The sequence below is a fragment of the Euprymna scolopes genome, chromosome 3, assembly GCF_053919585.1.
Source record: "Euprymna scolopes isolate OS-2025 chromosome 3, ASM5391958v1, whole genome shotgun sequence".
Taxonomy (NCBI): domain Eukaryota; kingdom Metazoa; phylum Mollusca; class Cephalopoda; order Sepiida; family Sepiolidae; genus Euprymna; species Euprymna scolopes.
In genome coordinates, this window is record NC_136484.1 from 31,974,185 (window position 1) to 32,000,464 (window position 26,280).

The 26,280-nt window shown below is 37.9% G+C and overlaps 1 protein-coding gene across 1 annotated transcript in view; it reads right to left on the reverse strand.

Annotated features, from left to right (window-relative positions):
- LOC145254538 (transient receptor potential cation channel subfamily M member-like 2) overlaps positions 1–26,280 on the reverse strand; it is a 401,110-nt gene that overhangs the window by 139,654 nt on the left and 235,176 nt on the right. Inside the window, exons 7-8 of the mRNA XM_080113067.1 lie at positions 18,835–18,982; positions 15,975–16,068 (exon numbers count right to left, since the gene is read on the reverse strand). Coding sequence (XP_079969193.1) covers positions 15,975–16,068; positions 18,835–18,982 — 242 coding nt within the window. The remainder of the gene's footprint in view (positions 1–15,974; positions 16,069–18,834; positions 18,983–26,280) is intronic.

Sequence of the window (26,280 nt, forward strand, 5' to 3'; positions counted from 1 at the left end):
AAAAGACATAGTTCAATGTTTTCATTGTGTGTAATCACTCTAAATTGTTTTTATTACTCATAATGGGAGCTAACAATGATTAGGTGGTTAATAACATGGATTGATAATCTGGGTGTTCCAAGTTCGAATCCAGTTCATTCCACAAAAAAATCGCTTTCGCTTAGGATGTTGACAACCATTACATGATCCTGCCTGCAAGTACCCAATGTCTTTCTAGAAAAAAATTCTGACTAGAAAATATCTGGTAAACCAATGCCAACAATAGAATCTTTGGATTTGTACTATATGATGATGTTAGCCGCAATCATATACATTGCTTTTGTGTTGGTTAATACAAAATAAATTCAACTGCTATTTAGCAAGAATTAACAAAATTTATTGAATTTATTATAGTGTCATGATGAGAAGTTTTACTAATGCAATATTCATTAAGTTAAATTAACTATGATGATTAGATGATACAAACTTTTAAAAACATAAAATTGTCTTTGCATTTCTAGCTTTACTTACATATAAAATAAACTTTGTGAGTGTGTTCCCTATGAACTTCAAAACGGTTGAACCAATTAAAAAAAATGACACAAGTGTACATTTGGGACTGTTTTTAGATAGGTTTATTTTTTTTATCAGAATGCTTCTGATAAGTATCAAAAACTGATAATTCGAAAAATCTAATTAAAGAAGGAAGTCTGATTTTGACCAAAGTTAATACACAACCTAACATCACACGTGTATTTGAGAAGCTTTATCACCGCAAAAGCAAAAGGGCTCAGCGTATAAAATCAACAGTAGGTTATTTGATAAGACAGATGTACGTTCAAAATGGATGCTTCTGTTTAGAGCACAACTGAACCATGATACTTGAATTATCCATTTTAAACATTAATTCAAGCGATTATATAAAATAATTTTTATATAAATCAACAGTAGGTTCTCTACAGTGCAATGTAGACAGCAATGTATTGTGGACTAAGTAACTGCAGGGAGGCATATGAAGCTTCCTCTTGGTGCACCATGATGGGTCCCCAGCTAGAGCAGGCAATTAATCGATTTGATTGAAAAATTGGCGATTTCACTGATTTTGATGACAAAAAAAGTATTAGAGGGTGAAACATTCGTCGATCCCGATTCAATCCCGGCCAACGTCTGCTATTATTATATAGGCAATAGTTATATAGGCTAGTATTATTATATAGGCAATAATTTGGTAAAAAATAAGTTACAAAATAAATCCAAATTATTGCTGTGGTTATGTAGCTTCATTGCAAAACAGATTTTTTTTAATTAATTTTTTTTTTTAATAATAAATAGTCAACATATTCAGTTATTGATGTATCTTTAAAAAAAAAAAACTTTTGTGACAATGACTTTCAAAAAATGGTTACTTATATCAATATAGAGATGGGAAATGTATGATCTAAAAATGTTCAAAGTATAACAGTTTAGCAAATGAGTCGATAAAAAGAATGTATCACATTTTTTACTGTAAACAATAGACTGAAAAAGTAATCAAATATATAACAAATAAATGTTACCAAAGGCATGATAAGTTACTCTTCCACCTACCTGGATGCGTTTTTTTCATTTTAACTAATTTTAAAACGGTTATTAAATTTGAAACGCAAGTAGTGCCAAGTGTTTAAGTTAAAATAACAACCCAGATGGCAGACACGAGGCTGTCACATTTGGAGTATTGAGAATCGCTCAAAACTCGAAAATAAAATACAGATAGAAATCCACCCAATAAATACCACTGTGATGTTTATTGGGTGGACTTCTATTAGTATTTTGTTTTTGCCTTTTGAGTTTTGGGTGATTCTCGACACTTCAAAAGATGAGACTCTTGTCTCATTTTTGTTATTTTAACAAGTGCTTAGCACTATTGGGTTTCAAATTTAACAAACGCTTTAAAATAAGTTAAAACAAAAAAACTTATTGAGGAAGGTAGAAGAGTAAGTTATCTTGCTAACATTTGTTATATATTTGCTGCTTGACCACTTTTTTGGGTTTGTTGACAAAAGGACCATTGCCACCACTTTCAAAACCCATCGCTGGATTGCCATGAATAATCGGACGTGCCCAGAATAATGAAAACAAAGTTTCTGGCCACGGTTATGGTCTTTCTTTGGTGTGGTTACACGTGAGGGCCACATCATGCTATTTCACATCTTCGAAGTCAGCTTGAAAGAGTGTGGTAATCACTTAATGTAATTAAGTGGTTGCTGGCAGATCCTGGGTGTGGCAATAGGATTCGGCGCCAGCCCACAAGTCCAAAGAGACCCAGGCTTGGCTTCAGACTTTGTACCCTTCTCTCACTGACCCTCCTCCTTCCCAGACCTGAACCTGCTGGACCACTTCATTTGGTTATACGTCGAGAACATCACCAATATGACCTCTCACAACACCAAAGCCAACCTGATCACTGCCACCCACCAAGTATTCACTGAGCCCACGCCAGTGCTTGTAGAAAAAGCAAGCTCCCAGTTCTGAACCTGTATCGAGGTAGTTATTGAAGCCGAAGGTGGCTACATTGAATAAATGTCAACTCTACTACATAATCAAGTTTCCTGAATTAATTTTTATCAATAAAAGTAAAAAAATTTAAAATAAAGCTGTAGTGGTATTTTCTTTAGGGCAACAATTTTATCGTTTTACCCTGTATTATGATACAGGCATGTTTCTCCCACTAAAATATCTGAAAACTTATCCCATACAACCGTCAGCCTCATCAGTGGGCACTTTTGTGAACACACTTTTTTTTTTCACCCCAAACACAGCACAGTGCCACTTTGAAGTAGGGGGCTACTATTGGGTACATAAGTTGCAGGGATATTATGAAGGGAGATGAGTAGAAAGATGTCTGTTCATATTACACTTGAACTTCTGCATGTCAGTACAGTTGGGAAAGCAGAATCCCAGAAAGGAGTTCCAAAGTCTAGCAGTTCTGGAGAAGAAACTATTGGAGTAGAAGGCTTTCTTATGCCTAGGGATCTTTACTGTGAAGGGGTGGGATTACGCTGCTTGTCAGGTTTGACAGGGGTATTACGTCGAGGGGGTACAAGTGCTTGTAGTTTGTCAGAGCATTCACCATTAAAGTACTTGTAGAGCAGGCAGAGGGATGCAATATTTTGTTGATGGGACAGAGGCTGAAGTCTAGATAACAATTCAGGACATATCAGGTTGGCGACCCTCTTTTGAGTACTTCATACATGGGCGAATGGTGGCCTTATAGAGGTAGAGGATACATTCAGGTGTAAGTAGTTTTCTAGCACAGTAGAGAGAGCCCACCTTCTTCGCAGTAGCCTTGGCAATGCTCTCAATGTATCTATTCCAGTTCAGGTTTCCTGTAAATGTCAGGCCGAGGAGTTTAAAGGAAGTACTTTCAGGTAATGTGTTCTTGGCCATTGCTATTGGTGGTAGAGAAGATTTCTTGTAGTTATTGAAGGAAACAAGCTTAGTCTTAGCAGCATTGAATGTGACCAACCATTTTTGTTCCCATTCCACTATGGATTGGAGGTCATCCTCTAGTGTTTCTGCCATTTCCTTGGATATGTGTTCATTTGTTTTCCCCTCATATCTGTTATAGAGAGTGATGTCATCAGCAAATATACTCATTTCAGAAACAATTTTATCAGGGAGGTCATTTATGAATATCAAGAATACTAAAAGGTCCAAGGATAAACCTCTGAGGTACTCTTGCATTTATATTGTATTGTTTAGATGTATGACCATTGAGTACCACCTGGATTTTTCTCTTAAGAAGGATTTAATTACATTATGTATTCTTCCAGTGATCTAATTTTCCTTAGAAGACCATCGTGCCATACCCTGTCAAAAGCCTTAGATATATCGAGGGCTACTGCTCTACCCGCCCGTTTTTTCCAATGAACCGTATATATGTTCAGAGATTACAGTTAGGATATCTGCTGTGGAACGGGCTTGCCTAAATCCATATTGATTGTCGGTCTGGAGTTTAGAAGCTGTAAGGTGATGGACTAGGGCTTGATCAATTAAGGACTCAAATATTTTGGTGAAAAGCGGGAGAAGGCTAATGGGGTGATAAGTTAATAGGTCAGTTCTTTTTGCTAGAATTCTTGAAAACTGGTACCACAGAAGCGGTTTTCCAGTAGTCAGGAAAGCAAGATTCGTTAACGCATTTGGTGTAAAGTTTGGAGAAAACTAGAGAAACCTCAGTGGAGCATTTTTTAAATAGCACAGCTGGGATAAGATCAGGTTCACATGCTTTTGAGATGTCTAGGTTTTTTATGATACCATGTACCTGAGAAGGGGTGATTTTCAAATCATCTAGTGTGGCGTCTGTCCACAAAGGAAAGTCAGGGAGGGAGTGGTGTGCCGAGCCCAATGTTTGAAGGAAACTGACTGGCAAGCAGGTTAGCCTTCTCAGTTGCCATGCAAACAACCTCATGATTGATGGTGGGGGAATTGTTGACTGCCCATTATTTACTACACTGTTGTAGATTTTTCAAAATCATGGGTTCTTAATTTCTGTGCTTCAATGCATTTTCTCGTTTCAGTGAGTTCTGTCTTAGCTGTCGCTATTCCTCTCTTACAATTACTTTTTTTTTCTTTTTTTTTTTACACAGTGATCACCACTTATCAAGGCCCGGAAGCCACTCAGGGATAAGGGTTATTGCAAGTACATTACGTTAGTGTGGAGATTTGATGAAGTGTTTAATTAAGGGGGCGGTTCATTAGGAATTTGTTAACATTGGACTTGAAGACATCCAAGTTGTAGTCCGGAGGGAAGCAGGCAGACGGAACAGAGTTCCACAGGCGTGCAGTTCTAAGAAAGAAGCTTTGTTCATGGAATCCGCGTTTTGATTTAGGCACAGATATAGAGTGGGGGAAATTTTTCACAGTGGATTCAGCTAGACGGGTGTTTTTCGTGAAAGATTGCCGAGGGGGGACCAGAGATTGGAGTCCAGACGAGCACCTGCCATGGAAATAACGATGAAATAAGGATAGGCTCGCAACGTCTCTTCTGTGGGAGAGAGGTTGCAGGGTAGAGAAAAGGGCATCCCCCACTAAGCCACGAAGTCTATTTTGTACTCTGTCAAGGAAGGATAGGCTGTTTTTAGCAGCTCCTGCCCAGATATGGCAACAGTATTCCATCCTTGGACGTACTTGGCTTTTATATAGATAGAGAATTGCATCAGTAGTGAGATATCTTCTGGAGCGGTAGAAGGATCCCACCATCTTTCCAGCGACCTTGGCAACAGACTTGATGTACGTGTTCCATTTCAGATCAGGAGTAAAGGTCAAACCCAGAAGCTTGTCAAAACACGGGGCCTCACCCAGACGAGAGCCATCCATCACAATTGATGCCAGCTGGGGATCAGAGCGTTGATGATGTAAGGATAGGAGTTTGGTTTTGGATGCATTAAAGGTAACCAGCCACATCTTCCCCCACTGAACCACGCGCTCGAGATCAGAGGAGAGAGAATCAGAGAGAACTTTGTCATTTACAGCCTTTGATGTGTTGCCGTAGATGGTCGTGTCATCCGCATAGATGTCAACGAATGATTTAAGTATGTGTTTAGGGAGGTCATTTAATTATAATAATTACTTCTTATTACTTATGTCGGTTTAATCTGTGGTACGCAAACTGCCTTTGAGCAACGGAAGCTGCACAAGTAGAAGTAAACCATTGAGGAGGGTGTGGCTTGCTATAGAATTTCCATGTGGAAGTATGTGCTTCAATTGCAGTTTTGAACCATTCAGTGGTCTCATTTGTGCACTGTTCAGCTGGAAGAGAAAAGATATTTCCTCATGGGGCATCTCTGATGAGATCCTTGATGGCTTCCAAGTCAGCTTTTTTGTAATACCTTGTTGTTTTGAGCAGTGAGTGTTGAGTTTTGGGTCGAGAATTTAGGGCGATTTCTACTATTATCACAGCGTGATTAGCATTCTGTGGGATTTGTTATACAATCATCGGAAACTGTGGTCAGAAATAGATCTAGAAGTGAGGCATGTTGATCTTGCTGGTCTGGGAAACATGTTGGAAATGTAACGGTCTGTGTTAGGGAATGAGATATAGAGAAGCTATGTGTTGTGCTACCAGTTATGTCTGTGTAAGTAGAGAATCCAAGCCAGTTACTGTGGTGGACATTAAAGTCACCAAATACATGCACTTGTGCACTAGTATCGAGGGAGAGTGCTATATCTATGGTGTCAGACTTTGTTTATTAGGGTACAGTCCTGGGTTGAGGGAGAGCAATAGAGAAAATACAAGGAGCTAATATTGTGTTGCATGTTTAGTCTTAAAGGCTTGGTCGTCTGATGCTAGTTTTGTTTCTCTAGTCAGGGGGAGGGTCCAATACTAGTCAGGGTGTTACAAATATAGATTCCAATACTATGTTTAAACTCGCCATCTAGTTGGAATGAATTGGAGCATAATTGATTTTATTTTTCCCCACAAAATGAGTACAATTTTTTATATACCATGGAGATTTGAGTGGGATAGTTATATTTACCAGGCTCAATAGATGCCATGCTGAATATTAGGTTCTGACAATGGGCTTAAATGGAATAATTACTTAAGACTTCTATCTGGTTATAGCTGACAAAACGAGAGCACCAAAAAATGGTATAATATAGGTTTCTGTTTAGAATTCTGTACAGATTCCAGATAAGGATGCAGCATTGTGTCTGCTAGCAACAGTTTATCTCCAACAGTACAGTTTGCACTTCCTTCAAGATGAACTCCCTCCAAAAATCTCTCCTTCCCAGACGCCTTTGTCGGTTTGATTACACCCTTCATAGCCATGCAGCTGCCTTCATTCATAAAGTCACTGTCTCAACACCACCACCAGACTGGAACAAACGTCGTGGTGGCCAACTCAAAATTTGGCTTAGGGTGGTGAAGTAGGATGCCAAACTGATTCTAGGCCCTCACCTTTTCGAAGTCTGTTGCTGGAACCACAAATTGCTTGCAGTCTAAGCAGAAGTAGCCTTGGATCACTGTTTCTGGTCAGCCAGTATTTGGGATGTGGTTAATTTATTGGAAATGCCACAACTATGACCATTACATGGCAGATTCTAAACTTTTATAACACCTGAATAAAGTTTCATCATCCAAAACATTTTAAGAATTGTATTCAAAACGAGAACAATAGTTAGAATGGTCCAAATAATTCAAGTATTGCTCTGTCATTTTCAAATCCAAAAGTTTGATTTCTCTAAGTATGGAAAGGAGCTACCACCCTGTTTAAAAGCTATCCCCTTCAAATATTTTAGAAAAAATATCTTAAAATTTACTGTGCTGTATTCAAGCAAATAAAATCGATTTTTCTAATTTCTTTTTGGTAGAGGAAGGGAGGGTGGAGAGGAAGGGTGAGCTAGGGTTCTCTTCTCTATTGATGTGAGTAGGGTTTAAGCCCCCTTCCACATTTTAAAATAAGTATTAACTTTTTTGTATCTAAGCAAATAAAATAAATTTGCATAATTTTTTGAAGGGGAAAGCTAGATTCCCTCCTCTATAGTTTAGAAGACAATATACTCCACACACACACCTATTACTTAACAAACTTAGGGTTAGTGGTAAGGAGTTTTAGGAAGGTCCACTCAAACGTAGGGACACTGATAGGGTAAGGAAAAATTTTGTTTGTTTTTAAGGAGGTGTTTCTACCTGGATTTAGAGTTTGATAGAGTTAAGAGTTTTTTAAGGGATAAGGTGTTTCTACCCGGATTTAGAGTTAGTGATATGACTTAAATTTTTATCCTCTCCCCTAAAAATCTGTAGATAATTATGTATTATATGACTTATGTATTGCATCCAAGATTTTGATAAACTCATTGTACGATTTGTATCTATTTTTTTTACCTGTGCCATTTTTACCTGAATTTTTTATGATCTTGTTCGATATGATACTGATAGTTTAAGATCAATATTGATCATTAGTAACAATAATGGAAAATTAAAATATTTAAATATTAAAAAAATTGTTTTTAGAATAAAAAATTATGCTAAAATTTTTGATTATGAAAAAAGTTCAGATTTTTTTTTATTTCTGAATCTAAGTAATCATCCCAACACTACTAAGTGATATCATTTCACAAAACTCCCAAAATTATAACCTCAGCACTGAATTTAGTTTGTTTTCATACCCATGACAGATTCTAATTATAATATAAATGGGAACCTGAAAGAGTGTACCCTAGGGTCATGACAATTTAGAGATTCCACAATTTCTAAAACTATAAAACAGAGGTCTCACTTATGGATGTCATACACAGGAGTTTAGATGTTGGAAAGTACATGTTTCATTGTCAATAATACGGTACAACAATAACAAAATGAAAATAATTGTCTGGTAAAAAGCAAAGTTTACTTTGTCAGCTTAAACACTATTTAGATCTGTCTTTGAAAATCCGACAAGATAATTTTATATTTTACATATAAATGTCATATTTGCTTCTCATAAAGGTTTTTATAAAGAAAATGTATTTTTAAAAAATCATATCGAATTGTTTTCATTTTTTGTTTTTGCTTTTTTTCTCATATGGTGGGTTTAACCAAATAATATTTCTATTTCTACTTGAATTCTCATTCGGTTTGGGGTATATGTAAATTCTGTGAACCTACAGTTCTTTAACATCGTTCAGAAATTTCATTTAGCTTTGAAGATCATTTTATTCAGTGAGTTATCAAATAATCTGCAGCTGATGAATTGTGGGATTTGTTTGATTATAGTGTATGGGTGTTATGAGATAGTGTATGTATTATAGTGTGCAATCATTTTGCTTCCTAAATTATTTGTGTATGTTTGTTTCTGACTGTTTACAAAAATTAGATCTATGTATGCTCTATCACCGATCTAGGCACTCTCTCATTGTGAATATAACTAATATGAATGCACCTTATGAAAATTGGAAATCTTCACCAAAAGGAAACAATGGTAAAATAGTACATGATATTTTGTTAAGAAAGCATGCTCGCTATTTTGCAGTAGAGTATTAAGCACTGATTCTAAGACCAACATCTTTGATAATTCAAGCACATTATACTGATTCAAACATTCTTTTATATTTAAACTCTTCAAATGAACAAAAAAAGCAGTAAAAAAAAAGCAGAGAGCATGTGGAGAGATAATAGTAAAAGAGAAGAGAGAGTGGGAAAAGACAAAAGAAGAGGGGGGGAAAAGACAAGAGAAAAGAGAGGGGGGTAAAGACAAGAGAAAAGAGAAGACAAGAAAAAAGAGAAGAGAAGAGAGAGGGGGGGGAATGGAAGAGAGAGGGGGGAAGGGAAGAGAGAGGGGGGAAGGGAAGAGAAGAGAGATGGGGGGAAGGGAAGAGAAGAGAGAGGGGGGAAAGGGAAGAGAAGAGAGAGGGGGGAAAGGGAAGAGAAGAGAGAGGGGGGAAAGGGAAGGGAAGAGAAGAGAGAGGGGGGGAAGGGAAGAGAAGAGTAAAAGAGGGGGGGAAGAGAAGAGTAAAAGAGGGGGGGGGAAGAAGAGAAGAGTAAAAGAGGGGGGGGGGGAAGAAGAGAAGAGTAAAAGAGGGGGGGAAGAGAAGAGAAGAGTAAAAGAGGGGGGGAAGAGAAGAGAAGAGTAAAAGAGGGGGGGAAGAGAAGAGTAAAAGAGGGGGGGAAGAGAAGAGTAAAAGAGGGGGGGAAGAGAAGAGTAAAAGAGGGGGGGAAGAGAAGAGTAAAAGAGGGGGGGGAAGAGAAGAGTAAAAGAGGGGGGGAAGAGAAGAGTAAAAGAGGGGGGGAAGAGAAGAGTAAAAGAGGGGGGGAAGAGAAGAGTAAAAGAGGGGGGGAAGAGAAGAGTAAAAGAGGGGGGAAGAGAAGTGTAAAAGAGGGGGGGAAGAGAAGTGTAAAAGAGGGGGGGAAGAGAAGTGTAAAGGGGGGGGGAGAAGTGTAAAAGAGGGGGGGGGGAGAAGTGTAAAAGAGGGGGGGAGTGTAAAAGAGGGGGGGGAGTGTAAAAGAGGGGGGAGAAGTGTAAAAGAGGGGGAAGAAGTGTAAAAGAGGGGGAAGAAGTGTAAAAGAGGGGGGGGGGAGAAGTGTAAAAGAGCGGGGGAAGAGAAGTGTAAAAGAGGGGGGGAAGAGAAGTGTAAAAGAGGGGGGGGGAAGAGAAGTGTAAAAGAGGGGGGGAAGAGAAGTGTAAAAGAGGGGGGGAAGAGAAGTGTAAAAGAGGGGGGGAAGAGAAGTGTAAAAGAGGGGGGGAAGAGAAGTGTAAAAGAGGGGGGAAGAGAAGAGAAGAGAGGGGGGAATAGAAGAGAAGAGAGGGGGGAATAGAAGAGAAGAGAAGAGAGGGAGAGAAGAGAAGAGAGGGGGAAGAGAGGAGGGGGGAAGAGAAGAGGAGAGGAGGGGGAAGAGAGGAGGGGGGAAGAGAAGAGGAGAGGGGGGGAAGAAAAGAGAAGAGAGGGGGGGGGGAAGAAAAGAGAAGAGGGGGGGGGAAGAAAAGAGAAGAGAGGGGGGGGAAGAAAAGAGAAGAGAGGGGGGAAGACAAGAGAAGAGAGGGGGGGAAGACAAGAGAAGAGAGGGGGGGAAGACAAGAGAAGAGAGGGGGGGAAGACAAGAGAAGAGAGGGGGGGAAGACAAGAGAAGAGAGGGGGGGAAGACAAGAGAAGAGAGGGGGGGAAGACAAGAGAAGAGAGGGGGGGGAAGACAAGAGAAGAGAGGGGGGGGAAGACAAGAGAAGAGAGGGGGGGGAAGACAAGAGAAGAGAGGGGGGGGAAGACAAGAGAAGAGAGGGGGGGGGAAGACAAGAGAAGAGAGGGGGGGGAAGACAAGAGAAGAGAGGGGGGGGAAGACAAGAGAAGAGAGGGGGGGGAAGACAAGAGAAGAGAGGGGGGGGAAGACAAGAGAAGAGAGGGGGGGGAAGACAAGAGAAGAGAGGGGGGGGAAGACAAGAGAAGAGAGGGGGGGAAGACAAGAGAAGAGAGGGGGGGAAGACAAGAGAAGAGAGGGGGGGGAAGACAAGAGAAGAGAGGGGGGGGGAAGACAAGAGAAGAGAGGGGGGGGAAGACAAGAGAAGAGAGGGGGGGGGAAGACAAGAGAAGAGAGGGGGGGGAAGACAAGAGAAGAGAGGGGGGGGGAAGACAAGAGAAGAGAGGGGGGGGAAGACAAGAGAAGAGAGGGGGGGGAAGACAAGAGAAGAGAGGGGGGGGAAGACAAGAGAAGAGAGGGGGGGAAGACAAGAGAAGAGAGGGGGGGAAGACAAGAGAAGAGAGGGGGGGAAGACAAGAGAAGAGAGGGGGGGAAGACAAGAGAAGAGAGGGGGGGGAAGACAAGAGAAGAGAGGGGGGGAAGACAAGAGAAGAGAGGGGGGAAGACAAGAGAAGAGAGGGGGGAAGACAAGAGAGGGGGGGAAGACAAGAGAGGGGGGGAAGACAAGAGATGGGGGGAAGACAAGAGAAGAGAGGGGGGGAAGACAAGAGAAGAGAGGGGGGGAAGACAAGAGAAGAGAGGGGGGAAGACAAGAGAAGAGAGGGGGGAAGACAAGAGAAGAGAGGGGGGAAGACAAGAGAAGAGAGGGGGGAAGACAAGAGAAGAGAGGGGGGAAGACAAGAGAAGAGAGGGGGGGAAGACAAGAGAAGAGAGGGGGGGAAGACAAGAGAAGAGAGGGGATAGACAAGAGAAGAGAGGGGATAGACAAGAGAAGAGAGGGGATAGACAAGAGAAGAGAGGGGATAGACAAGAGAAGAGAGGGGATAGACAAGAGAAGAGAGGGGATAGACAAGAGAAGAGAGGGGGATAGACAAGAGAAGAGAGGGGATAGACAAGAGAAGAGAGGGGATAGACAAGAGAAGAGAGGGGATAGACAAAAGAAGAGAGGGGATAGACAAGAGAGGAGGGAGGAGGAATAGAAAAGAGAGGAGGGAGGGGGAATAGAAAAGAGAGGAGGGGGGGATAGAAAAGAGAGGAGGGAGGGGGAAAAGAAAAGAGAGGAGGGAGGGGGAATAGAAAAGAGAGGAGGGAGGGGGAATAGAAAAGAGAGGAGGAGAGGGGGAATAGAAAAGAGAGGAGGGAGGGGGAATAGAAAAGAGAGGAGGGAGGGGGAATAGAAAAGAGAGGAGGGAGGGGGAATAGAAAAGAGAGGAGGAAGGGGGAATAGAAATGAGAGGAGGAAGGGGGAATAGAAAAGAGAGAAGGGAGGAGGAATAGAAAAGAGAGAAGGGAGGAGGAATAGAAAAGAGAGGAGGGAGGAGGAATAGAAAAGAGAGGAGGGAGGAGGAATAGAAAAGAGAGGAGGGAGGGGGAATATAAAAGAGAGGAGGGAGGGGGAATATAAAAGAGAGGAGGGAGGGGGAATATAAAAGAGAGGAGGGAGGGGGAATATAAAAGAGAGGAGGGAGGAGGAATAGAAAAGAGAGGAGGGAGGAGGAATAGAAAAGAGAGGAGGGAGGAGGAATAAAATAGGAGGGAGGAGGAATAGAAAAGAGGAGGTAGGAGGAATAGAAAAGAGGAGGTAGGGAGGAATAGAAAAGAGAGGAGGGAGGGGGAAGAAGAAAAGAGGAGGGAGGAGGAATAAAATAGGAGGGAGGAATAAAATAGGAGGGAGGAAGAATAGAAGAGGAGGGAATAGAAAAGAGGAGGGGAGGGAATAGAGAGGATAGTCGGTGAAAGGGGAGGGACGGAGAAAGGGTGAAAGAAAAGAGGTTAGGCAGTAACAGGAGGAGAGAAAAGCAAAGAGAAGCGGGGGAAAATGGAAAGTAGCAAGAAAAAGAGGAAAAGAAAAGAGAAAAAGAAAAAAAGAAAAGAAAAAAGATAAAAGAAAAAAGATTAGAGAAAAAAGTGAAAAGAGAAAAAAGTGAAAAGAGAAAAAAGTTAAAAGAGAAAGAAAATAATTTATCACAGATCGATGAAAATGTTTTTCGTCAAAAGAGAAAAAAAAAAAAGAAACTCAAACCACAACATAACAGAATGGCTCTTCATGCACAGAGGCGTTCAATGAACAAAAATTGAAATGGCAAGTTTATTTGGTCAGATTAATGAGGTTTGAGCCTGCACAGATAAGAGTTATTTGATGCATGCATTTGTCAGCCATGAATCGTACCTGCCAGGGAACTTGATCTGCAGATGGGTATCTACCACCCCTGGCAATGATAACAACAATGATAAGGGGGACACTGAAACGACTACATTTAATTAAGAATATGCTGAAGGGTATTGAAATCTTATCACAACCAAAAGTCCATTATATTCTTAATTGTAATAAATATATCTATAACTCTAGGTAATTCCTTGATAGTATACCATTATATAATTTATTTAGAGACAAAATGTAATCTATATAATGAAGTAAAATCAGTCTATCATTTCTTTGTCATACATAGTTTTTTTCCCCTAAAAATTCAATATTAAATTAGATTTAATTCCTTTCAGAAAATACATTGTCCGGATCAGTACAATTTTTTAATAGCTTTAAAAAAATAAGCATAGTTTTAAAAAAAAGTAAATAAAAAATATATATGCACATAAATACACTAACGATCAACAGCAGTACAGTTATTTACTCATGAAAATCTCATATTAAACCCATATTGCATCACAGTTGAACTAGGTGGGGTTGTTAAGTATCTCAATATATTTATTATGCATTCCAAATATCAACAAATCGTTTACCAGAGGTCAACAAGACCTGCCCCAGGTGATTACCAAAGGTCAACAAGACCCATCTCAGGTCATTATCAGGTCAACAAGGCCTATCTCAGAAAGGTAAGGAAAGATTTCTGAACCCAAAATAGTATAGTTTGTAATAATTTCTGTTACTGAACAGATTAATATGTGGCACCATGTTTTAATTTGTTAATCTTATTCAATTTTCCAGAATGTGATTATAAAAAAAGCAAAAAAACAGAAAGCACTGGTTGTAGGAAGTGACCCCTACTTAGTAAAAGTATAAGAAAAAGACAATAGCAATAAATGAAGAGATGATGATCAATTTATCTTATGCAGAATATTTCTTGCATAAGTAAAAATAGATTTCAGCATTTGAGTGAAATTCACTCTGTGTGTATGATTATTTTAGGAGCAACAGGCAAGAATGTAAAAATTGCTGAAAGCAAATGAAATGGATGCATATTTTCCGAAAATACATATCAATTCTTGGTATAAAGCATCATCGTAGCAGAATTTTATATATTGCTTTTATTCGCAAATGATTGATGAAGAGGAAAAATCGACTTTACTTTATTATAGGGCTATTAGTTACTATGCTTGTATAGGAAGAGTGCTCAATGTAAGCAATAGAGCATATGTGGATGCAAGTTTTAAGAGAGTAAATTTAATAAATGATACATGGTAAATATCCTTTGCTTTGAACGGATCCATGTTTTGGTATAAACAAATATAGGATGTCATAATTAAAAATGCCAATAATCTTAAACATGCAAAGCTTAAGAAACATGTTAATTTTTCTTTTAGTTTTTATTATTGATACAGTAGCTTACATATATGAAAAATGGTTTTAATTATTAAAATACTAGCAAGGAAACCTGACATCATTCGGGATTGAATGAGAATTAACGAAGGTTTCACCTTTCCATATTTTATTGTGGTTAAAATTGCCCATTTTTCAATCAAATCAATTAATTGCCTGCTTTAGTCAGAAACCCACCATGGTGCACTGGGAGGATTCTTCACATAACTCCCCACAGTGACAGTACATTGTAGTTTACATTGCACTATACAGAATGTATTGTTGATTTTATAAAATTATTTTTATATAATGGCTTGAATTTAAGTTTAAAATACTAAAGTCAAGTATCATGGTGCAATTATGCTTTAAACAGAAATATTCATTTCAAAAGCACCCCTGTCATATCAAAGAAGCTATTGTTGATTTTATATGCCGGGCTGTTTTGCTTATGCGGTAATAAAACTTTTCAAATGTTGTACTTGTGATATTAAGCTGTATCAGGTGTTGACTTTAGTCAAACTCGTCTGTTCCTTCTTTCATCGGATTTTTTTAATTATCGATACCTATCAAAGACATTCAGATGCAAAACCTATCTAAGAACACTGCCAGGCACATAAAATGCATGTGTGAAATTTAAAAAAAAAAAAATTGGCCCATACGTTTAGGAATCCATAGGGAACGAACTCACATAAATTTCTTTTTATATAATAGTAGATAGAAATTTAGTACTCAGTGTATGTATTCATCAACCTATACGGTATTATGCAACACCTGTTTCTTTAAGATGGTATCATAGTTGATGTTGAAAATTTGATGTTTTTACATTTAAAAATATGACCTGAATTATATTATTGCTTATATAAGCATATGTATAGATTGTTAGTGTCCTTTCCGCTAAAATAATATATAAGATTGTTGATTTATTTATTTTTTTATTAGCGATCCTGTGGTATTTTCTTTCTGCTCCCTGAGCACTTTTGAGAGGAATTACCTGCCCTTTGTTTATATTCTAGTCGTCCCTATTTGAGGGCGTACTATTTGTTATTAATTTTTATTTATTAAACATTTGAATGTTTTTTTTTTATTCCAATATCTATTAAATAGTTTTTACACGCATAAAATTTATCCATGAACGTGCATGTTTCTAAGTATCGCCTGTCTTCAGAAACCATGCTGAAGACAGGTGATACCTAGAAACATGCATGTTCATGGATAACTTTTATACACATAAAAAATATTTAATAGGTATTTGAATAAATAAAACAAAACATTCAAATGAAATGTTTAATAAATAATATATATATAAATAATATATATATATATTAATGTTTGGTGTCTTTGTCGATAATTACATGAAACACTATTTTGTATTAGCACACCCAAACTTTGGTTAACTGAATCAACTATAACAAATGGATGACAATCTTCTTGAAAAGGTACCATTATATAAAGGTTTCAAACTTTACCAGAATTTTCATTGAAATGGCTTGCCATTTCATGATGCCGAATCCAAAAGAAAAGAAAAACGACAGAACAAAAAAATTTCTCATGGCAAAAGAGAAAATTTTAATGAAAGAATAACAAAATACTTACATCGGAATAAAGCTCTTAGGATATATTTGTCAAGATCTTTTAAATTTGAATCCCAACCTTTTGTGTTTACAAAGGTCAAGAATGTTTGGTCACCCTTAAAACAAAAAAAAGAAAAACATGTAAAAGAGAAAGTAAAAATCTTCCTGGTGTTTATTTAGAATTATACTTTATAATAAAAAATGAATCAAAATTACAGACAAATCTTTATGATGTACATACTCATCATGGAGTGGAGATGTCATATTCTAAAAATCACAATTTAATAAAGTATTATTTAACTCTTTACTAAAAAATCAACTTCTATGAAAAAGCAACAGGGAGTCCAAGATTCACTGAAGAAAACTCAAGAACGACAATTCAATTCGACTAGAGATGTTGTTTGTATTCAAAATAAAACTTTAATCACTAAAAATCGTAAAATTTGACTTTTTTTTAATTAAAAAAATACTTTGATTTACGTGATTTATTGAATATCTTCATTCCGTGACGAGTATGTACGTTATAACAATTTGTATTCTTTTTTTATCAAGTGTAATTCTAAATTAGCAATATCTTTATCAACAACATTACTATACAGCACGATACATAAGTTTGGTTTGAATTTATATAATTTTACTTGTACAGCTCAATATCTTTTTTTCAAATAAAGCAGTAATAATAATATGGAACTATAAATTCACAAGATTTATGAGATGAAGAAATCTTAGGGCTTAAATGTTTTAAAGAAATAAAAAATTACAAAAAAATTTTACTAATGAGTCACCACTTCTAAAGGCCAAAAGACGGGCTTATGGTGGAACAGATACAGGTGTTAATAATCAGTTCAAAATGACATTCTTCTGGGGGTTGAAGGTTCAATCTCTAATACAGGCGATAATAACTAAGAATGACAGAATTATTAATACTTATTAATGGCTGATTTGATGAGAACACTCTACTCTCCTGGATTAAATAAAGGATCAGGTTTGGAACGTGTAGGTTTCCGAGTTGAGAAAATATTCCCAAGGAAAGAATAATCCACATAAGAATTATCAATCCTGATCTCCAGGATTCCGAAACAATCTTCTTAAATGTTTGTGAAATCATTTGAATGAATTAAGACTTACTTCAATGTTCTCTATTTTGCAGGAATTAGAGTATCAAAGCGTTAACTAAGCATCGATTCTAAGATCAACATATTTTGATAATTCAAGCACATTGCACTGACCCAAACATCATTTTATATTTAAACTCTTCAAGGCTATATGTGATTATAATTTTATCATGCATCTAAAATGGAATATTTAAATAAAAATTAAGTGGACAAAAAAAAAAAAAAATCAGTAAAAAAGGCAGAGAGCTTATGGAGATAGATCAGAAAAAAAGAGAAGAGGGCGGAGAGAAAAAAGAAAGATGGGGGGGGGAGAAAAGAGAAAAGACAGAGAGATGGAAGAAAGGCAGGAGGAGAGAGAAGAGAGAAGGGGAGGGGAGAAAAGAGAAGGGGAGGGGAGAAAAGAGAAGGGGAGGGGGGAAAGAGAAGGGGAGGGGGGAAAGAGAAGGGGAGGGGGGAAAGAGAAGGGGGGGAAAGAGAAGGGGAGGGTGGAAGAGAAGGGGGGAAAGAGAAGGGGAGGGGGGAAGAGAAGGGGGGAAAGAGAAGGGGAGGGGGGAAGAGAAGGGGGGAAAGAGAAGGGGAGGGGGGAGAGAAGGGGAGGTGGGAACGAGAAGGGGAGGGAGGGAAGAGACGGGGAGGGGGGGAAGAGAAGGGGAGGGGGAGAAGGGGGGGAAGAGAAGGGGAGGGGGGGGGAAAGAGAAGGGGAGGGGGGGAAAGAGAAGGGGAGGGGGGAAAAGAGAAGGGGAGGGGGGAAAAGAGAAGGGGAGGGGGGAAAAGAGAAGGGGAGGGGGGAAAAGAGAAGGGGAGGGGGGAAAAGAGAAGGGGAGGGAAAAAGAGAAGAGAGGGGGGAGAAGGGGAGGGAAGAGAGGGGGACGAAAGGGTAGAGACAAGAGGAGGAAAGGGTAGAGAGAGGGGAGGGGCGAAAGGGTAGAGACAGGTAGAGGAAGAGTAGAGGGAGACATTCACAGAAATAAATAGTCTTCCTATCATAGCTAAAAAAAAATCTTTCTTCATCTGTGTGCCTACCATCAAACAGTATTTCCATGAATAAAGTATCTTTTCAAAAACTTCCCACTTGTGGAGCACATTATCATGAAACTGTTTCCCTGCAGATGACAAATCTAATGTCAACAATACTTGGAATAAAGAGTTTCTTTATTCCATTATTTTCAAACCTCTTATAATATTCTCCATCATTCAACCATTCATACATCCTATTAACTTTTATCCTCAAATGGTTTATGGCCTTCATAAATAGTGAATCCTTAGCAAAAAAGGTTTTGAACTGAAAAGACATGTCTGTTGAGAAATGAAAAGAGGTTCACCTTACATTTTTTTTATTACTTTATCAAAACTTAAAAATCTGATGATCTTTAAAAATATATTTTCTTCTACACTAAAACACTGATGAACTCGTTGCACTTGTGCCCCCTCGATGCAAATAACTCCAACAAACCCGCTTAGCAACAAAATCACACCCTTTCACTGTTGAGATCCTTAAATGTCAGAAGGCTTTCTACTCTAATAGCTTCTTCCCTAGAACAGCTAGACTTTGGAATTCCCTTCCTGCTACCGGCTTCCCTCACTGTATTGATATGCAGAAGTTCAAATGTAATGTAAACCAACATCTTGTTAATCTTTCTTAAGCACGATCCCAAATTAGTAGTCTCTTACGTCCAAGTGGTAATGTGTCTTGTTTGATGTGAAGGCAAGTAAAAAAACAAAAAACAACAACAAAAAAAAAATCAAGCTTATGCTTAACTTACTAACCTCTTGAGAACATTTAACGCACTCAAGTATCTTATCTCGGAATGCATTTCTCGCGATATCATTATCCTTAAAATCATCAGGGAATGTTTTTGTGATTCGTTTTATCAATTCAGGTTTCAATGCATTCTCTTCAAAATCTTGATCACTCCTGAAAATAAAAGAGAAAAATAATTAGTAATAGAAAATGTCTTGATTTCTCAAACTATTTACGGTGCTAGCAATAAATAATCCTCGTCCAATTACCAGATTTTCAGCTCGGATGAATTCAGAGAATGGGCAACGACTAAAAGACATATTTTACCTAATAACCACTTTTTAAATTCTGATTCAAGTATGAAGAAAACAATATTTGGTGTTGTCCAGGAGTAATAAATTTCAGATTACAGTATTAAAAGAGATGTGTAGCAGCCGAAACTTGCTACAATCACATGCAGGAGCTAATTCTCATGGCTCGAAATTTGAAATCCATTTTCTCCCTGGCTTGTCCAATCACAAGTCAGCTCTCAATCACATGACAAAGTACATAAAAGGCAAAATCTGAAACTCCTACCCCCTTACACCCTGACTTCAGCTGGCAGCAGACTTCGCCTGGGCCTTTGGCCCCAGGCTAAACGTGAGTACAACAAGCTAACCTGGCGCCCTTCTAACTCCCATTTGTTTCCACGTGCAGTACTCGAATGAAATATCATTATCATGCTACAGAATTACTCTTCAATACATGACACACACACTACAACACTTAAATACACTGAAGACTTTGCTCTTTCTTTCTCCTTTACACAAAAACACTTCAACCTACTAACCTGTTTCTCTCTTGTACACGCTACTAACAAAGATGACAAATAAAGTTGCTTTTGAATATAGAATGAAACTCCATTTCATTGTCTCTTATTCTAAAGATGGCTCCAGTATTTGAATTAGAATTTTTTGTCAGCACATTAAAACAAGAGCGAAGAACGAGTTGGCTGAAGGATAAAGAGAAACTTTTCAAAGTGTTTCAGTTTGCTCTGGTGATAGTTTATCATTCAGATCGTTCATTGGCTCTCCCACAAACATTAGCAGAATTGCTTTCTGTCTTGTCATTGTCTATGTCATGTGCAATGAAATAATTTATTAGTCTGCTGATGTATTTTGCCCGTCTGGCTGCTTTTGATTCATAATCAAATTTCGGGTATCGTAATAAAGCGGCCATATATTTTTTTGTAGCAAATGTTTTTGTTTTGTTTTTTTTGCATTTTCTCGGTTTTTTTTTTTTATCCTTCTTTTGAATAAACAACTGTCCTCGTCGCCAGTGTCGTATTTAGTACATGAAGTAACATGTACTAAATATCAATTACTATAATGGCGAGACAGCAGGATGGGTCTTGATTAAAAGGAAATAGAAAAACGAAAACGTTTCTACTTGTAGATTTTCAGAGATACAAAACCCGGATGTTTCCAGGGGTTGTAACTGTTGTGACACCAAAAGTTATCTCCCTTCCATTACTTGGAAATATTGGAGAGAGAAAGAGAGAGAGGCGGTGGGGAGAGATATAAGTTTTAATATAAAGATGTTACTCAGAGGATTTAAATTTTATTTTATGACTCTGGGCAACGTCTCAGGATTTTTACTGCATTTATGAACTAATTTTCAAAGAAAACAATGTATTTATATACTAATTTTCAATTTGTTACTTTGCCTTTGTAGACTTATTAAAAAAAAAATAAGAGAAAGGCTTTTATTTACAAAAAAACAAAAAAAAACATTTAAAATAAAAGAATACTGTGTAGAGATTTTTTCCCTACTTAATTTGATCAGGTGTAATGAAAAGATACTTAAAAACATTGATTTAGTTGAATGTTTTACAGAAAGTTTATTTTTTTTAATATTCAAAAAAATATTGGATTGTTTTTTTTTTTGTTTTTTTTTTATTCAATTTTCACCCCAAACAAGGCACAGTGCCACTTTGAAGCAGGGGGCTACTATTAGGGAATTAATTGACGGGGTCATTATGAGGGGAGAAGAGTAGAAAGATGTTTGTTAACATTACACTTGAACTTCTGCATATCATTGCAGTTGGGAAAGCAGAATCCCGGAAGGGAGTTCCAAAGACCCGCAGTTCTGGGGAAGAAACTATTGGAGTAAAAGGCTTTCTTGCACCTAGGGATCTCTACTGTAAAGGGATGAGACTTAGTAGCTTGTCGGGTTTGTCGGGGGTAGTTACGTCGGGGAGGTACAAGTGTTTGCAGTTCATCAGAGCATTCACCATTAAAGTATTTGTAGAACAGGCAGAGGGATGCAACATCTCGTCGATGGGACAGAGGTTGAAGCCTAGGTGACAGTTCAGGACCTATCAGGTTGCCGACTCTTTTTTGAACCCTGTCCAGGAGGGAGAGACAAACAGCAGATGCACCAGCCCAGATGTGACAACAGTACTCCATACATGGGCGAATGGTTGCCTTATAGAGGTATAGGATACTGGCAGGCGTAAGTAGTTTTCTAGCACGGTAGAGGGAGCCAACCTTCCTTACAGCAGCCTTGGCAATGCTCTCAATGTATCTATTCCAGTTCATATTCCCTGTAAACGTTAGGCCGAGGAGTTTAAAAGAAGTACTTTCAGGCAATGTGTTCTTGGCCATTGCTATTGGTGGTAGAGAAGGTTTCTTGTAGTTATTGAAGGAAACAAGCTTAGTCTTAGCAGCATTGAATGTGACCATCCATTTTTGTCCCCATTCCACTACGGATTGGAGGTCGTCCTCTAGTGTTTCTGCCATTTCCTTGGATATGTGTTCATTTGTTTTCCCCTCATATCTGTTATAGAGAGTGGTGTCATCGGCAAATATACCCATCTCCGAAACAATATTATCAGGGAGGTCATTTATGAATATCAGAAATATTGGCACCATCACAAATGATAAAACTGGAAGTCAAAAGAAAAAAAAGGTCTTTTTGATTGTAACCGAATTAATTTGATCCCTATTTTCGTATTACTCATCCCCTATTTGTCCTACTAGTGTAAATACTTAAAAATTTGAAAATGCTTTGAAAATGCTGAGTCGGATTTTTATTTCTTTCCCGTTATTTGTTTGTTCCTTTGCAGCGGTACCAGACAACGTGTGGGTCCAAGCGGTTCGAAATATAACTGCACAGCTAAAAAGTAATACCCACATTACAACTGGAAACTGACCAATTTTCTTATGTAATCTAATAAATAAATTATTCTGGCAAGAAAGATTATTACGATGATGGTTTTAAATAATGGTCTAAAAGGCTCAAAATGAAAGGGAGATTATTCCTATTTTATCTTTAGGTAAAAATATGACTTATCTACCTGACATTTTGAGTTTTCTTTTTCTATCTTTGTGACTTCTACATAATTATTAAAAAAAAAATAAATAAAATAATTTAAGCTAAAATAACATTAATGAATCTAATAGTATAAAGAATAAAGACTGACAGGGTTACAGGCTTTGCAATGAGATATTTAAAGAAATCTGAACTTACCAAAGATTTTATGAATGAGTTAACAGCATGTGGGGGAAGAGAGTAGAAAAAAAAACCAAAAAAAAACATTAATGGAATAATATTTTCTCTTTATATTAAAACTAGTGGGGGGGGGGGCGCCTGGCGTTGCCCGATTATAAAAAAAAAAAACAGAAAAGGGGGACGAAAATGAAAGCAAAATTTTGTAAGCAAAAAAAAAAAATAATGGAAAAAAATATGACACGTGCTGGGCACAAACTTGCATAACTTAAGTTAGTAAGTGAATACATTATGGATGGGCCCACAAGGGCACAGATGTTATAATGATGCAAATTTAGCTATTTAAAATGAAAGAACATAATGGCGGTTTATGAATGCGTGGTTTGCAAACCATGTCGAAAGCACGGTTTTTATCTAATCCCACTAAACAAAGCGACAGTTCTACATGAAATAATTGATTATTTTTTCCAATTTTTCAACATGTGTCCGCAATGTCGCGTTCATGCCTGTATGATGCGAATGACAAATTTTTAGCAGACATACAAACGCAAACACACAGACGAAAAATTTATATAATAGATGTTATTTGCATATTGTTTTTTTATCAATAAATAAATTCTGCAAAGCAATTTTAGATTATTTGTGCTATTGATAATTTTTTTAATCTGCCAATAAAATTAAAAACAAAATATAATATTGGAAATTTTTTTTTTTTTTTTAGATAATATTTGACATGCAGTGAACACTGTGAAAAAGGAATTATCCCACCAAAGAAAAAAAAAAAAGTTTATAAACAAATAACCTTTTTTCTTCTTTTTTTTGGATATTACAAATGCTAGTAACTCCCCAAAGTTGAATGACAAACTTGAAAATCTTTTTTATTTCGATTTTTTAAATCCTTTGAGATGAGGCTTCATAATTTGTGAATTCATTCTTTTTGCAGATTGTGATCCTCATCTTCATAGTCGTTGTTTCATCATGTTTTAGTCAACTCATGCTCTGGTCTTCTTCAGGTGATTAACCGCAACGGGATAAGAATGCTGAGTCTTGGAACTTATCCCCAGTAATTACTGCCTTCCATAGTTTTTTGAAGATAGCAGTTTCAATCCAATCCAAGCAGGCCAGAGAATTAGTTGGACAAAATGTGGTGAGACATCAACTATGGAAGACAGTGTGGAACAATAAAAAGAAAACACTACAGCTTTATCTTCAAACTTATTGAAAAAAATCATTCAGGTAACTTGATTATGTAGTAGAGCTGACATCAATTCAATGTAGCTGCCTTCAGCCTCAATCAACGCCTCAATACAGGTCTGGAACTAGGAGCATATCTTTTCTACAGGTGCCAGGGGAGCTCAGCAAATATTTGTCAGATGACGGTGATCAGGTTGGCTTTGGTGTTGTGGAAGGTCATGTTGGCGATGTTCTCAACGTATGATCAAACGAAATAGTCTAGCAGGTTAAGGTCGGAGGAGGAGTGGAGCTAGTGAGAGAAGGGTACACAGTTCTGAAGCCAAGCCTGGGTCTCTTTGGACTTGTGGGCCGGTACCAAATCTTGCTGCTACATCCAGGGTCTGCCAGTGGCCACCTGATTGCACCAGAGAATCACTTCAGCACATCCAGGTACACTTTGATGTTAGTATTCAAGCAGATTTTGAAGATGTGAAGTGACATGATGTAGTCCTCACTTGAAACCATGCCAAAGACCATTACTGTGACCGGAAACTTTGTTTTCTTCACTCTGGGCACGTCACTCTTATTTGTGGCAATTCAGCGATGGTTCTAGCTGTTGTGCATCTGATCCTAGCAGAAGTCTTTTTCATCTGAAAAGAACCAGAGCATGTTTGGCTTCTTGGAATGCTTCAGTTTGTTGAGCAACCTGACAGACTTGATTAGCCCGAGATTCTTTGTCTTCTCAATCAAGATCTGGCTTGTCTGGCGCCTATATTACCTATAATTCAAATCCTCCTTTAAACATGCATTCACAATTGTGTTTGAAATGCCTAAATCTCTAGCAATCTGAGGAATAGGCCGCTAGAGAGTTTCATCGATTGCCTGGACCATTTCGATGAACTCCTTGGTCTGGGTCTTCCTGGTAGTGTCCTCGGCCTTGGGCTTCCACTCCACCACCTCCAAAGGGTCATCCGATGCATTGAGCTGTGCCCTCAAGTTGAACCATTTGGATTTGCATTTTGAGGATGCTGGCAATGGTCCTGTTGTCATAACTTGGATCAGTAGAGAGAAGTGAAGCAACAGCAACAACTATGAAGATGAGAATAACGGTCTGCAAAAAGAATGAATGTTGAAAATGCCTGACCAAACCGAAACACTTAAATTCTATCACAGAGTGCTTTAAGCCAAGCAGCTCCAAGGAACCCAACCTGTCTGGAAATCAACTTCTACTCTTTCTCATCCTCTGACTGCCTCCCCTCACCATGTCCTGGAATTTCTTCACCACTAATTCTAGCCTGAGGTTATGTGTTGAATGAGATGGCAAGGAACATCAAAACTATTCGAAGGCCCCCATTGAGCAAACAACATAGGGAAAAACAAATGGTTTGAGCACAGAATTATATAAAAATGGATTTCCCATGTGTCCTATTTACAGATTTACAGATGAGACCCGTGCTATTCTTGACGGTCCGGATGGATGGGCCAAAGTTTGGAACTCGAACGGAACTCTAACCCATTAGAGTTCATCGCCAACAAGGAGGTGGAGGCATCATGTTTTGGGCGGGAATCATTGGAGATAAGTTGGTTGGACCATTGCAAGTTCCAGAGGGTGTTAAACTTATCAGCAATGCATACACGGTCTTTTTGGATAAACATTTGTCACCATGGCTAGATGACCTACCATTGTCATGTCACTTTCAGATGATTTTTATGCATGATAATGCACCATCCCATTCTGCTAGGGCTACTGCAACCTTCCTTGAATCTACAAGTTTCTTTGGAGAAACCCCCATGAGCTGGCCACCATATTCTCCAGATCTTAACCCCATTGAACATCTTTGGTCAATATTGAAAAGAGGTTTTTATGAGGGAGGAGAGCAATTTACTTCAAAGGATGCCCTGTGAATGAAAGTAGTTGATGTCGCCAGAACCATAACTCCTTTTCAGATCAAACAATTGATTTCTTTGGTGGACAAAAGATCATTTAAAGTTATTTTAAAAAATGGTGTATATGGCGATAAATAATTCATTTATTAGAGGCTAAGCACCTAGGATGTGTTTTTTTTATGTTCTTTAACAGAAAAATATATTAAAAAGTTTTCATGATTAGACATTGTATTTTTGCCCTAAACAACATTTTAAGAGACCTGCAATAAAGCGATGGACAGTGGAAATTCCTTGATAAAGAATAAGATGTCATAACCTTGTGAACATTACATGAATTTGAATAAAATTTTGGGAAATAACTTTATCATATATATATATATATATATAATTTATTTAGATGAAAATTTCATTAAATATGTGCACAGGGCAAAATGTGGCAAATGTAATGGCCAAGATGCATAATATAAATTATAAAAAAAAAGTTATACTTTATTTTAGTCAAAGTTTCATTTCGTAATTTTCTATCCAAATGATAAAACTATGGAGAATGATTGCAAAATATTAGAAAAAACTGATTGATGTATAATTTTCATTGGTTACAGATTCAAAGTTCAGATACTAAGCTAACAACTGCCAACTTTTATTTTACTTGAAGTGATTAGCGTCCGATAAAGTACAATTTGTATACAATTTGTCCACTTAGGAGAAGGAGGCGATAGTGGTAATGATGAAGTGTATACTGGCACAGACTGATGACTCAGCATGTTATTCTTCAGACTCTTGATCTCTTGAATGCGAGAACAATAGTCTGATGACCAACCCTCATCACAAAAATTCAGAAACATCAAAAGTAATGTGTGCTCTGAATTTTTATATGAGGATTGATAATTTGTATTATTTGAACTACTGTTCTCATTTTGAGT